Source organism: Phaeoacremonium minimum (assembly GCF_000392275.1).
Source record: "Phaeoacremonium minimum UCRPA7 unplaced genomic scaffold PA7_03_scaffold_44, whole genome shotgun sequence".
Classification (NCBI taxonomy): domain Eukaryota; kingdom Fungi; phylum Ascomycota; class Sordariomycetes; order Togniniales; family Togniniaceae; genus Phaeoacremonium; species Phaeoacremonium minimum.
The window spans coordinates 443,156-455,842 of record NW_006920951.1 but is presented as its reverse complement, the minus strand read 5'-3'; the positions used below and the strand labels follow the sequence as shown (position 1 = coordinate 455,842).

Below are 12,687 nucleotides of genomic sequence, written 5' to 3'. Positions count from 1 at the left end.
CCACGGGAGTTTGGTAGCTTTCGAGGGCAACCCGGACACCGTCTTCACGCAGCTACAGCTACTTCCATCCTCCTCTCAGTTCATGGCCTTGCCAAATGTCCAGTCCTACTTGAAGGACGAGGACATCTCCTCGAAGGCCTTCAACTCTCGCTCTTACATTCGCCAAATCCACGAAGCGACACAATTGCGACACAAAGCAGCAACTGATTTCCTTCAGCAAGCTACCCCCGACAGTAAACGACTTGTCTTTCTTCATGGAGGCGCAGCGAGTGCCGTGGTTGAATGCATCACAGCCATAAGCGAACATGAGACGCAAGGGGATATTAGTCGAGCAGAGTCATTGTTTAGGGATATCACCAGCAACGGGCTAGGTCCACTACTGAAAGATGAGATACTCTCTGCCAAGAATACTGTCACTCCGGCCCAAGATGAAGAGTCCAAAGTCGAAGATGAAGTCACGCAGGACAGTACTCTGCTGGAGGATCCTACAATTGCTGCGATGAAGGCAGCGGATGCACTGGATCGGGAAACAGCCAACTTACAGCCGGTCAACGATCTTGATTTCTCGGTCGTCTCACGGCCGCGGAGTATGAGCGTCCCCGCGTACGGCTATACCAATGGATTCAGCAGGCAATCCGCAATCTCAATTCTTGGTGCCACTCAAGCAATTGTGTCCGCTGAACAACCTCCATACTTGGGCGCCTCTGACATCGAGGAGACGGAGAACGTCCACATTGGAAATGATGAAGGTGCAGATTGTGACCCACAATCACCAAGAGATTCGATACAACTGGGAGGACTCTTTCCGCCTCCCGCCAAACGTGCCAACCGTGCAGCAGAGACTTATGAGATGGCCACTCCGGATTCGATCCACGTTCCTTCCTTAGGATCGCCCATGAGCGACGCCTCGATGTCTCCCCCGGCCACACCAACCGGTGTAATTTACGGAGAAGCGCGTGTCATCAAAATGCGAGTTTCAAGGACAGAGGGCGATCTAACCAGAACACGTTCGCTCGACGACTTGTCTATGTATGGCAAACTACCTCGATCAACGGATGCATTGAAACCAAAAGCCCTTCCCACAGCACGCGAGCTTGGCGGTAATAGTAGGCCTTTCTCATCAATTGGAGTTGAAAATGTCAAAGGATCGTTCCGACCACAATCGAGCCTCTTTGCAGCCACTGAAGGAACAGTCCTGAGAGCCAGCAAGACACTGGTGCGGCGTTCTCCTACAGTCCTCAACAGAATAAGGCAATTGGCGAGATCGAACTACGTCGATAGAGGCACAGATGCAGAATACCCCGGCATCGAGGTCTCAGAGAAGCCAGATGATGTTGAGGAGGAGCAGTTGATTACAGTCTTCCCCTTGCTCGAGGACCTCGTTGTCCACTTTACAGATGATGGCCCAAAAGGACTAATAGACCAGGTGGTTCAAGCATACAAAGATGGGACATACCCCATGTCAAGGCTGTTCTCGCCATCAGCTGAAATCAAAGAAGGAGAGACACCCCAAAAGCCTACTGTTACTAGCGATCCGTCCTTGTTGTTCCCGGCCCCGTCCATCCAGGTGACCCACGCCGTTGATGAGCAAGTCTCGACGTCGAGTGATCCCCACGAGTATGACCCATATGCTTCCCACGGGAACTATGGCATCGTAACTCCAAAACCGTCCCAAAAGAGAATTTCAGTTTCTTCGCAAACGGAGGAATCTCAGGGCCAGGCAACCCTTTCCCACAACCTCCCACAAACTCCCCCTGAACCCGAGTCAAAATTCCACCAATTCTCGATTGCCGGTCGAGGAACAGTCGTATCGATCCAGGACGCTTTACGATCCGTACTCGCGGTTTATTTTCCTTGCAAAGAACAGGGCTACCACCGCTACGCCTTCCTGCTATCATCCGAGATGGATGACCTCTGGCAGCCGACCTTCAGTCAACCCGCAGCACCCGCAGCGCCCGCTCCTCGACGTGGGCAGGAGCCCCGAAGAGGATGTAACAGAACTGACCTGATACTGGCTCTTGGTGCTCAGAAAGGCGTCAAGCGAGAGTTCGTTTGGAAGGTTGGTGAGGAGCTTCAGGCACTTGGTACCAGGCCGGATGGCTATACCAGAAGCGTCCGATTGGAGCTGAAGTGAGATACCACGTCCAGAAATTCTTTGATTTTAATAACTAACCTATATGAAGATATCTCCTCTGGAGAGTGATGGAAGACTTCACTCGACAGCCCCTGATGCATCAAACTGCCAACAATCCCTTCAACAGCGCCCCTATTCTGGCTGCTTGGCTCATCCCCAAGCTCGAGATGTGGCTCCACGCGCACATGGAGTTCCGCTTCATTCTCCTGCAGTACGATGAGGAGCACTTGGGCACCGTGCTGGCACTTCGAGCTGCTATTAGTGAGAACATGTTCAAGATTGCCGGTATCATCGACACTGGTGACTCCATTCCCCCTGCTCCGCACTCCCCTCGCCCCAACCGATCCGGTTCTTCTAGCCAGTCTTTGGATGGCACACCAGCCCACACGGTGATGGAGCCGTCCTGCTGCCGACCTCCGTCTTTCTCGCGGGTCAACTACCTCCTGACATGCTCGGCCACCGAGGCGGAGCACGCCATCTTCGTCTACTCGATCTGGAAGCATCTTATTAGAGGCTCCCAGTACTACATCCCGTTGCAGCCGCCTCTCCCAAGAAGCAGCAGCCAGAACCCCATCCGGGCCTCGAGCCCTCCGCCGCCTCTGCCGTCTCAGGCGAGCAACATCATCGCGCAGTATGCGGCTTCCTACTCCTCCTCGTCCTACTCGGCGTCTGTCCGTTCGTCTCTTCCCGCGGCGAGCCCCCCGGTGTCACCTAGCGTGCCGTACTATCCTGGCACCATGACGCCTGTGTCGCAAAACCCCGTAACTGGAGAGCCGGAGATGAACCAGCCGCGCTCTGCTGCCATGACACTGGCGGCAACGCAGTCTGGTTCGCAGCCAGAGCTCCCCATGCTGATTTTACCGCAGCAGCTGCTGAGACAGCAACGAGCTCGCTCGACTTCAACAGCACCCCAGTACGTCCAGCAGCAGCGACCCTCGTCTCCGACAGCTTCCGTCACCTCGCGGGTCTCAGCCGCCGAGACGGTCCGCACATCGCGCACCGGACGGACCCTGCACTCCATTGCTAAGGGCAGCAGCAGTGGCGGGCGCCGTGCCGGCGGCGGCGGCGGCGTGGTGGGCCGCGAGGACGTGCAGTCGATCCTGACGGTCGACCTCGAGGACGACGGCGAGTTCGAGTCCGAGGAGCGGCGCCTCATGCCCATGTTCGACGAGGCGGAGGCCGGCGGCACCGGCAAGACGGTGCGGCCCAAGCCCAGCAGCAAGAAGGCACTCAAGATGCTCGGCCTAGCCTAGGAGGCCGCCGCGCCGTACTAAATGGCAGTCTTCATGCACATGCACACATGCATATCTACATCTACGTCTCCTATTTGCTAGCATCGTGGCAGCTCTTCATGACAAGGGATGGACCCCGACCTGGCGTTTTCTCTGATCTGGTTTCCTTTGTTTTCCAATTTTTCTCTCCTTAGCCCCTGAGAGGTGGTAGGACAGGGCAGGACAGGACAGGACGAACAGGAGGGTATTGGCGTTGGTCAGGGATTCTATGTTTGACAATATTGTACTGATACTCTTTCCATATCGGCCTCGAGTGCGAAAGATTGACGGGTGGCTCGCATCACACAGGTGGAAAGCATGGCTAGCTAGCTACCTTACATCGCTAGCTCACTGAACCAGGACCAGTCCTCAGAGTGACTCTATCCGAAGATAGACGAGACTGAATGCGAAATGACCATTTGCAAAATCTACATTTCCTGTTTCCTACAGTGTCCCTGATGTCTCTATCAAGCTGTTACGTCTCACGAGAAGTAAGCCACCGCTGCACAGTAATATTAGGTTACACCGCAGCCCTATGGAGAACCTAGGCTCCCCCTTTCATCTCAAGCACACATGAGGCACACTGCAGGTAGAAAACTCTAGAATGTTCATTCCATAACGATAGACCGAGAGATAAAATACAGGTGCTGTATGCAAAACCATTTGACACGCAGTGTGGGACCACGGAAACCTAGGGGATCTGGAGACGGAGCGATGATATGAGAGATCCCAAAAGTCAAATTAAGTAAACCCCAGGTGTGTGATCGAGAGCAGAAGTGTGAGAAACGACAACTTGATCCTCCGAGGCAGAAAAGATATGCCCAGGATACGAGATACACAGTCAGACAACAAAAATCTGCGGACTTTCTTCTAATCTTCCCCTCCCCTCACAGAAATGGTCTCCCTTTGCTCTCTCTCAAGTCCATCATACCCAGGCGTCCATGCGCAAAACTAAACTCCAGCTGTATGTATTATGAGCCCGTCATTGGTCGTAGCTTCGGTGTCGATCCCTTCTTGATGCTTTGCTAGGAAGAGCCGTCTAGGCTAGCAGATCGATGCTGATATCAAATCCGGAGCCATTACAATCCCAAATGAACGCACTGCACTCTATGCGGGGAGAAGCGAGAGGAAACCCACATCCAACCCGTTCCTGCCTGTCCCCCAAGCCCGCCCTGCATGCCCTGTTCGTTATCGCCAAATGAGAACTCCAGGTCGGGGATGTAAAACGATAAGGAACAACGCGTTTAGCAGCAGCCACCTCCTTGGTTGGACGAGACTCCGTGGCCTGGGCCGACCTGTACGTTGGGCTTGGTGTTGGCAGTTGCAGTCGTGCCCATGCGCTCCTTGATTTGACGAGCCATGGTCAGGAAAGCCTGCTCGACGTTGCTGGCATTCTTCGCGGATGTCTCGAGGAACGGGATTCCTAGGCTGTCGGCGAACTCCTGAGATAATGTGTCAGTCTTCGATACTCGGTCAGAGAGAGGTGGGGCCTAGGCCTATGCTTTCGGGGTGCATGTGATCACACCCGCATGAGCTCCAGGCTGCGCGCAGATCGGCTCACCTTTGCGACGGTGTACTCGACAACCTTCTTGTCAGCCATATCGCTCTTGTTGCCTACCAGCAGCTTGTTGACGCCCTCAGTGGCGTATCTGTCAATCTCCTGTAGCCACTGCTTGACGTTGTTGAACGAGTCCATGTCTGTGACATCGTAGACGACGCAAATGCCGTGAGCACCTCGGTAGTAGGAGGAAGTGATTGTTCGGAAGCGTTCCTGTCCGGCAGTATCCCACTACAGCATATTGTTAGCGATCGTCCCTGCTGATAATGAATGCCGTCCCAAGGGGGCCCAAGGCAGCCTTACAATCTGTAGCTTCACCGTCTTTCCGTCCAGCTCGATGGTGCGGATTTTCTATTATAATGTTTAGATCCATGTCTCCGAATGTTGAGAGTCAAAGTGTGCGTACGAAGTCGACTCCAATAGTGGAGATGTATGATTCGGTGTAGGTATCATCAGCGAATCGCAAGAGTAGGCAAGACTTTCCGACACCGGAATCACCGATGAGCAGAAGCTTGAAGAGGTAGTCGTATCTATGTCATGTCAGTCCTGAGGAGACTCTGTGGCCATGGAAAGGGCGACGTCGGAAATCCGTGGCGAAGGAACGAGGAGGACTCTGTAGAGGGAACGGTCAGCAAACAACTTGGCAGACGCAGCGCTAAGGGGGTGAGGATGGAAGACAACATACTACTCGGGATTCATGATGAGCGGCTGAAGAGTTCTGGCTGTCTGTCGACGGAAGAGGCGCTGCTGAAGTTGATGGGAAGCGGGGACGGATCGTGGGATGGTAGGAAGTTGGGAGGTTGATGGATTTAGAGGGTTGCCAGCGATGATGATGTGGTAGGCAACGCTGAGACTCAAAGGTGCCAGCCCAGTCCAGTCCAGTCCAGGAGTCGGAGACAAACGGCCGGGTCCACCGGCCGCGCGCACTGTAAAAGAGGCGGCGTTTCAGGTGACCTGGCACGTGCCTTTCAACAAAGTTGATAAGTCGTGGAGCGACCGCTGCTTCAATTGAAGAGTCAATTAGAAAAACATATGTGAGGGTCTACAATTTTACATTAGACTAGTATATGGAAACATTCTCTGCTAGAGGTGTAAAGCATCTACAAGACAACCCCGGCGTTGCGTAGTTGCGACTATGTGACTCTCGCAGCACGGGAAGAAGCTTTGGGGGTTCACTGCTTGAGCATGCCTAGATAATCTATAAGCATAGAAAGGGGATATACAAAATACTATCGACTTCGAGCATTTGCATCCTCTTCGAGATGCATACTGAACTCGCCTTGTTTGTAATACATGGTATAATTCTGAAATTAATCCATCGTGACATGGGCAGCTGATCGAAGTCAGGCAAGGCCATGCTGTAACGAGGCTGCCACCTAGCGCAAGGCGTGCACCGTCTGAGTCAGGCCAGTCTGGGTTAGTTAGGTCAGAGTTTAGACATTCCTTGTCTTAGAGAAATATGGGGGCTTGATTATCCGAGAAGCGTTATATGTAGGACCAACGTCAGCCTGATTGTACTTGAGGCTCGAGAGCATGCAAGATGTGACAACAGAAGAACGGTGCATTTCAGGGACAACTTGCGGAGAAGCGGAGCCTTGACAGCACTGAATGGCCCTGTCTGCTGGTGGACGACGGGACCCCACCAGTGCCGTCTCTTAGCCGACTTGCCCCGATTACCTACTAGCACCTCCCCAATGGAAGTCTCGTTCTCTCTCCCTGGCCTGGCCCTAAAATTTCCCTTGACGAAACTGACATCATTCCACCCCCAACCTACAACCCGAGCTCTCAAGCTCAACAGCTCAGATTCTCCCAACCACAATTGATGCCTGCACTCGCCGTCTATGTCGATGTCCATGTGAGAGATCGGGAATGTCCGCACCGAGCCGCCTCCTTCGGTCGCACTCCCATGCCGTGAACCCGTACGCCGTCCGGCGCCTGCGGTCCCTCGCGTCCGGTGGTGGTTCGGCCCCGCCAGCACGGCGTTCGTCCTCGCCCTCGAGCACCTCCAAGGGCCTCACGACCCTGCAGGAGGCCAACCCGCGCAACCTCCCCGAGCTGTGGTTCACTCCTACGCTGCCTGACTCTAAGGCTCCCGGCTTCGACTCGTGGAGACCTCCGTCGGATCAGGATCGCAACGTCAAGCTAGGCAAGAGTAAGTCGCAAACAAAACCCGCTACATGCAAACGCTTGCTGATCGAGTCAACCTAAGCTCTGCGCATACTGCAAGAACGTCTGCCTACTCTACTGCAGTCACCCCTGCCACAGGAGATTCTCGCGCCAAACATCTCTCTGCACTTATTCCCTTCCACCCACCCTCATCTGCCCACGGTCTCCGGTAGGGTAGCCTATATCGCCGCACTATGGAGCGCCCCTATTGTATGGAATCGGGTGCCGATAGTCGGCAATGTGAAGCTGGAGATCCTCTCGGAGCGCATGGTCAAGCAACCCATGAACTTTACGCCGCGTAGGCAAGGCGCCTGTGGCGAGCAGCTTGTGGTTAGGTGGAAAACCATTGGCAAGAACAGGGGATGGGGCTTAACATTCAGCAACGGCCAGTCGCCGAGCGAGGACAAAAAGGAATTCACCGGTTTATTCATCTTTGAGTTTGACAAGGAGGGCAGGATATTGAGCCATACAATTGAGCATGTCCAGGAGGGTGGTGACTGGGAAAGGGGCGTCGGGGCCAAGGTCGTAGGCCTCACAGATTGGCTTTTGGGCGGCATGAAGGGCGGAAGAGAAGGCGGAGATACCCCTTGTCCTGCTTTCCATATTCCAGGATCACAGTCGAGAAGAGGCAGGTGACCAGGAAGGAAAAGGGCAGGACGAACATGACTGAACCCGCCTTAGGCGGATGGGAAAAAAGTACTCATTGTATAGTATGATGCCAGGGCGGCAACAAGAGTCTTCACCACTCAACTCTCACGAGCCAAGCTTGTATAGATACAATGTAATGATATTAAACATTAAGGAATATGAAAATCACCAAATGCTAGCTATGCGCCGCGATGAAATCCGCTAATCCGTCCTCACTAACCATGAGAATCTGCGTGTTGGCAAGCGACGATGTCACAATGGAGGTGCCCCCGATCCAGCCGTGCCATATCTTCTGAATAATGTTGTCAGTCGAGGGCAACCGCACCGGGTTCGCCTCGAGGTCCTGCGGCGTGCTCGTGATCAGCAGCCTCTGCGCGCCGGGGAAGCGGTCCACGATGTGGAACAGGCAGCCAAAGATCTGCTCCGACTCGAGCTCCGGGTAGTGCAGCTCCTCGAAGGCGCAGGCAATGTGCCGCACGCGGCGCGTGTCCTCCTTGCGCAGGAAGTACACCATCGGCCGGTTGAAGCCGTCGCCGTCGTACGGCTCCAGCTCGCCCATCAGGAAGAGCGCGTCCGCCGCAAAGTTGAAGTACACGCGCGGCGCGCACTCGACCGGCGGCGTCACCAGCATCGGCGGCGTCTTCCACGCGAACGTCAGGTCGTAGTGCTTCAGTCCTAACTCGCGCGCCTCGCGGTTGATGTGCAGCACCACGGGCACGGCCGGCCGCCGTGGCCGCGAGGTGAGCTGCTTCCTCTTCTTTTGCAGCGCAGCCTCATCAGCCTCAAAACACGCTGCAATGACGATCCGTGGCTGGATCAGGTGCTCCCAGATCCTCAGCCTCAGTTCGGTGGGAAGATCGGCGAAACACGTGAAGGTGTCCTGCGCGGGGTGAATGACATGATTGCCACCCTGCGGCCACGGAGGTGATCGTTGTGGTGGTGGTAATTGTTGGGGCTCTAAACCATCGCTGAAGACTTGAAACTCCAGCCAGAATTTTGCACTGTTGCTGTTATTGTCGCATACTGAGGGCATCTTCTCTAAAAAGAACCATTGGCATTCCCAGTAGAGTGGAAGAACATAGTAGGCAATAAGAGAAGTGTGGCTGAGGTGTCGTCGGGTGTTCTTGGCCTATCTATATAATGGCTTGACTTGGTAGTCTCAAAGGGGGGCGAGAAGACGGGGCCTCTAATAACGGCAGGAGGCGTCTCGTAGTCCACCGATGGGCGCCGCCCATGATCTTCTCCTCCGGCTCGCCTGCCTGGATTTTATCCTTCCATTCGACAAACCGGAACTTTAAAAACGTGTCCGGACTTAGACCTGGAAACAGCATGTTTCAAGCTTGAAATTATTCGCCTTCGCCACGACAGGAAAATATGCAGGGTTTCCTTAGTGAAGTAACTAAATAAAGCCACACTAACAGGGCTGCGGGAACGAGTCCTCCCGTGCATACTAGCCCAGATATATCCTGTAAGTCGCCACAACTTGATGTGTGTCAACCCTGTCAGTCTCAAGCCCAACACCCCAAACAGAGGATGAAGGTGATTGAACGCCTAACAAGCAATACAGCGATCTCGACCAATTCGCCTTTGGTTCGTACCAGGACAGTCTACTGATTTGGACGTTTATGTGAGCATGTCTAATTGGTGGTTACCTAGGTTGACTGTACGCAGAGGCTATTTCTTTCGGTTGATTAGGTATCATCAAGTAAAGCTCATTTCTATTTAGCATGACATTCAAGCCATGTACCAAAATCCAACGCCGTGGAGAAGACTTCTCTGATCCTGCTGAATTCTTATTCGAGCTTCATGTGGTGGGGTATCATGCTTTCGCCTCCATCGTCGTACGAGCACTCTGTTGGTTTGTCCCTCTCAACAACGAAAGTAGATATGCTTCTTCCTGCACCTTTTCTCCGTATCCATCCTCTCCTGCCTTGTCCTTGGTGATAATGACATTGCCCAGGCAGGCCGCGGCCAAGACGCACTATCACAGAATATTAGTATCAATGTAATTGCAACAGGTTGGCTAAGGAAGTATAGGCTCCCGTGCTTAGGGCTAAGACTTACTAGAATCATGAAAGGAACAATCGCGACGAATGACCAAACCAAGCCCATCTTTAAGCATGTTAGCGTTTGATTTGATATATCTTCCATGAGTGACTACACACCTTTGCTTGATGAATCCAGTATACTTGCTCATCATGCGGAAGAGTGACAATATTTTGAAAGTCTCGAAGAGGTGAGCTCGGACCGATACCCGACGTATTGTTGAAGACGGTCGCCATGATTGTCAATGCGAGTGTGCCGCCGAAGGGGATTGCAACCGCCATGAGAGCCACGACGGTAGCAATGTGCTGCGGGAAGAATCCCACAGCGTGAAGAGGACCGGGCATCATTCGCATCGCCGTGCCAGCGCCAGTCAGAGCCATCATGCCGTAGATCGTAGACGTCTTCTCAGTCCAAAGTCCGTAAGCCAGAAACCCGATTCCGAAAGCCTCGACAATCGAGCCGAGCATGATTGGCCAAAAGGTCTTTCTTGGCCAAACGTTGCACATGAACATGGAAAAATATACGCCAACTGTAACAAGTCAGCTCACTGAAGATCCGAATTGGTGGGTGGTTATTACCTGCAAGGCCCGGAGTATAGTACAAGAGCTGAACACCAGCTTTGTCGGCAGTAAAGCCCTATTGTCGAGAGTGTTAATGTTGATGATTTAATGAAAAGAGAATGAAGCCGATTATCTACCTTGACTAAAGTGAAGAACAGGTTGACAAAGTACAACACCTATTTCGTCAACTACATAATAAAGTAGTGGTTTTCAGCGAGGAATACTCACAGCATACATGGCGGCACCGGTCGCGAAGTTGATATAGAAGAGAAGGCCAATATCCCGATTTGTGATGAGTCTCCAAGGCAGCATGGCTTGTTGACGGGGCCACTTTCGGTTCAGCAATCTACCTGCGCCCATAAGTCTTTCCCAGTAGATGAAGAGACAACATAGAATAGCGCCGACAACTAGAGGTACTAAGACAGCGGCGGTGTTCCAGTCATAATCCGCACCGGCCCATGTTAAGGCCAGAATAATAAGACCAAAGCCAAAGAGGAACAGTAATTGTCCACCAGCATCGATAACTGACAGTCTGGTGGAGAGCTGTGCAAGATGTCCTGACTCACCCGTCTCTGCCGCCTCGTCGATGTGGGGGAGAGGCTGAGGTCCCAGGAGCTCTTTTCGAAGGATTAAGAAGATCCCAATGATTGCGGCGACGCAGATCGGGAGGTTGATCCCAAAGCACCACCTCCAATTTGTGTTGGTGAGATATCCGCCAATGACGGGGCCAACACCGTAGCTCGTTCCGGCAACGAAGGTGAAAATAGACCAGTTTTTCGAGTTCTCCCGCAAGCTAACTTTATCAGCAAGGATGATACGGACATTTACGTTGATTCCTGCAGCCCCAAGCCCCTGAATGCCTCGACCAAGCAATAACACAGGATACGAACTCGTTGGGGCCCCGGTACAAATGGCACTGCCAATCAAGATAATGATGATACAAGCTTGAAGGGAGGTATGTCGACCAAAGATGTCTGCAATCTGCGCCCAGAAAGGGATGAAGGCGGCGGATGTGAGGTTGAAAGCGGAGATGATCCAGTTCAATTCGGATATCTTGTCTATAACAATCAGTTGGTTTTTCGAGCTACATGAGATTGAAACAGGTCGTACTGAAGTCAGATGCTATCCACGGCAAAGCGCTTGCGATGCTATAAAACCATTATTAGCTACAACTTGTTACGGTAAGTCCGAGGCAGCACTGACATGGTCGTGTCTAATGCTTGTAGAGCAAAGGGGAAGACAAGACCAAGAATGATCTTCCATCGATATATTCGGGCTGATCGCTCTTCTTGTTTGCAAGCTCCGCACTTGCCACTTGATGTAAGTTGTAACGGTTCTTGATCCCCTGAACTCTCGGTATTTGGTCTTGCGGTGGACGAGAGATTACTCATTGGAACTGATGATTGATTGTCTAACGGCGTAGAGTGAACACATGTTGGAGCTGAGGGAGGAGGAGAGGCCTTCTTCCGCTCCTTAGCTTTGCGAATGACGAAAGAGATCATATTGGTCAAGTTTGAAAATGAAAGGGGGGATGAGATGGAAGAATATAAGTCTTATTATATTGAAGAGAGTAGTAGAATAACACTGATTTGAGAGGCTAGGAGATATAAAAGAGCCTTCGACCGTTGACACTTATACGGAAATTCCTCGAATGCAAGAAGTCTACATGGCCGAGACACGCGGGCGAGGCCGCCCTAACTCGTGCCCATTGGCTGTAGCAGCTGTTCAGCCTTGTCCGTCTTGGATTTATGTCGCGAGCTTTGTTAGCGCACCGAAGCGGAGCGGGAGTGGCTCCAATCAACGGATCACAGCACAGCCCTGCAAGTTCGGGCAGCTGTGTCATCGTCGATTGTGCGAGGGCGTCACTACCGATCCATCCCCAGCCTCTGATTCGAAGGATTTTGATGGAACGCAGATTAGGGTGAACATCGTAGGCGGTGCGACTGTCGGGGCGTGTAGCAATTCGCGAGATGCAGCCTGGTTTGGCTTGGCTTGCGTGGGGGACTTACGCTGTCGCACCAGGCACCGACCGTCCACTAACAGAGCTCTCGGAGCTCAGATTAAGCTTTTGATAGCGAGAACGAGAACGGTCGCTATTCGCAGATGCGAGCCGCCTGAAGAGTGTAAGGTGAAGGAACGTTAGGCCGGCAGAATTACCCACAGTTGGAGCCCTCAAACTTCCCAAATGTTTGCCGAGATTGAATTGCATAGCCTCTTTGTGCCGTTTTCCATATTTCCTTTTGGTTTCTCCTGCTCTAGATGACTTCACTGACTACTTAGTAACGACAGTAGTGGTTCTTGCGC

General features: G+C 52.8%; 4 protein-coding genes across 4 annotated transcripts; 2 read left to right on the top strand and 2 right to left on the bottom strand.

Moving 5' to 3' along the window:
* Nucleotides 1-1,907: 1,907 nt before the first annotated feature.
* UCRPA7_902 (putative gastric mucin-like protein) lies at nucleotides 1,908-3,387 on the top strand (the record flags this gene model as incomplete). Its single annotated transcript, XM_007913492.1, has 3 exons — nucleotides 1,908-1,967; nucleotides 2,030-2,130; nucleotides 2,184-3,387. 3 exons carry the CDS (start codon nucleotides 1,908-1,910, stop codon nucleotides 3,385-3,387), a joined length of 1,365 nt encoding a protein of 454 aa, XP_007911683.1.
* Nucleotides 3,388-6,832: 3,445 nt separating this feature from the next.
* Nucleotides 6,833-7,765, top strand: UCRPA7_900 (putative dna-directed rna polymerase iii 130 kda polypeptide protein; the record flags this gene model as incomplete). The annotated part of the gene is made up of 2 exons (XM_007913491.1): nucleotides 6,833-7,115; nucleotides 7,173-7,765. The coding sequence occupies 2 exons, from the start codon at nucleotides 6,833-6,835 to the stop codon at nucleotides 7,763-7,765; spliced, it is 876 nt and encodes a 291-aa protein (XP_007911682.1).
* A 187-nt stretch (nucleotides 7,766-7,952) lies between these two features.
* On the bottom strand, nucleotides 7,953-8,810 carry UCRPA7_899 (hypothetical protein; the record flags this gene model as incomplete). Its single annotated transcript, XM_007913490.1, has 1 exon — nucleotides 7,953-8,810. The coding sequence occupies one exon, from the start codon at nucleotides 8,808-8,810 to the stop codon at nucleotides 7,953-7,955; it is 858 nt and encodes a 285-aa protein (XP_007911681.1).
* Nucleotides 8,811-9,596: 786 nt separating this feature from the next.
* UCRPA7_898 (putative mfs multidrug transporter protein) lies at nucleotides 9,597-10,695 on the bottom strand (the record flags this gene model as incomplete). Its single annotated transcript, XM_007913489.1, has 6 exons — nucleotides 9,597-9,758; nucleotides 9,842-9,889; nucleotides 9,943-10,352; nucleotides 10,402-10,459; nucleotides 10,521-10,559; nucleotides 10,612-10,695. The coding sequence occupies 6 exons, from the start codon at nucleotides 10,693-10,695 to the stop codon at nucleotides 9,597-9,599; spliced, it is 801 nt and encodes a 266-aa protein (XP_007911680.1).
* Nucleotides 10,696-12,687: the final 1,992 nt, after the last annotated feature.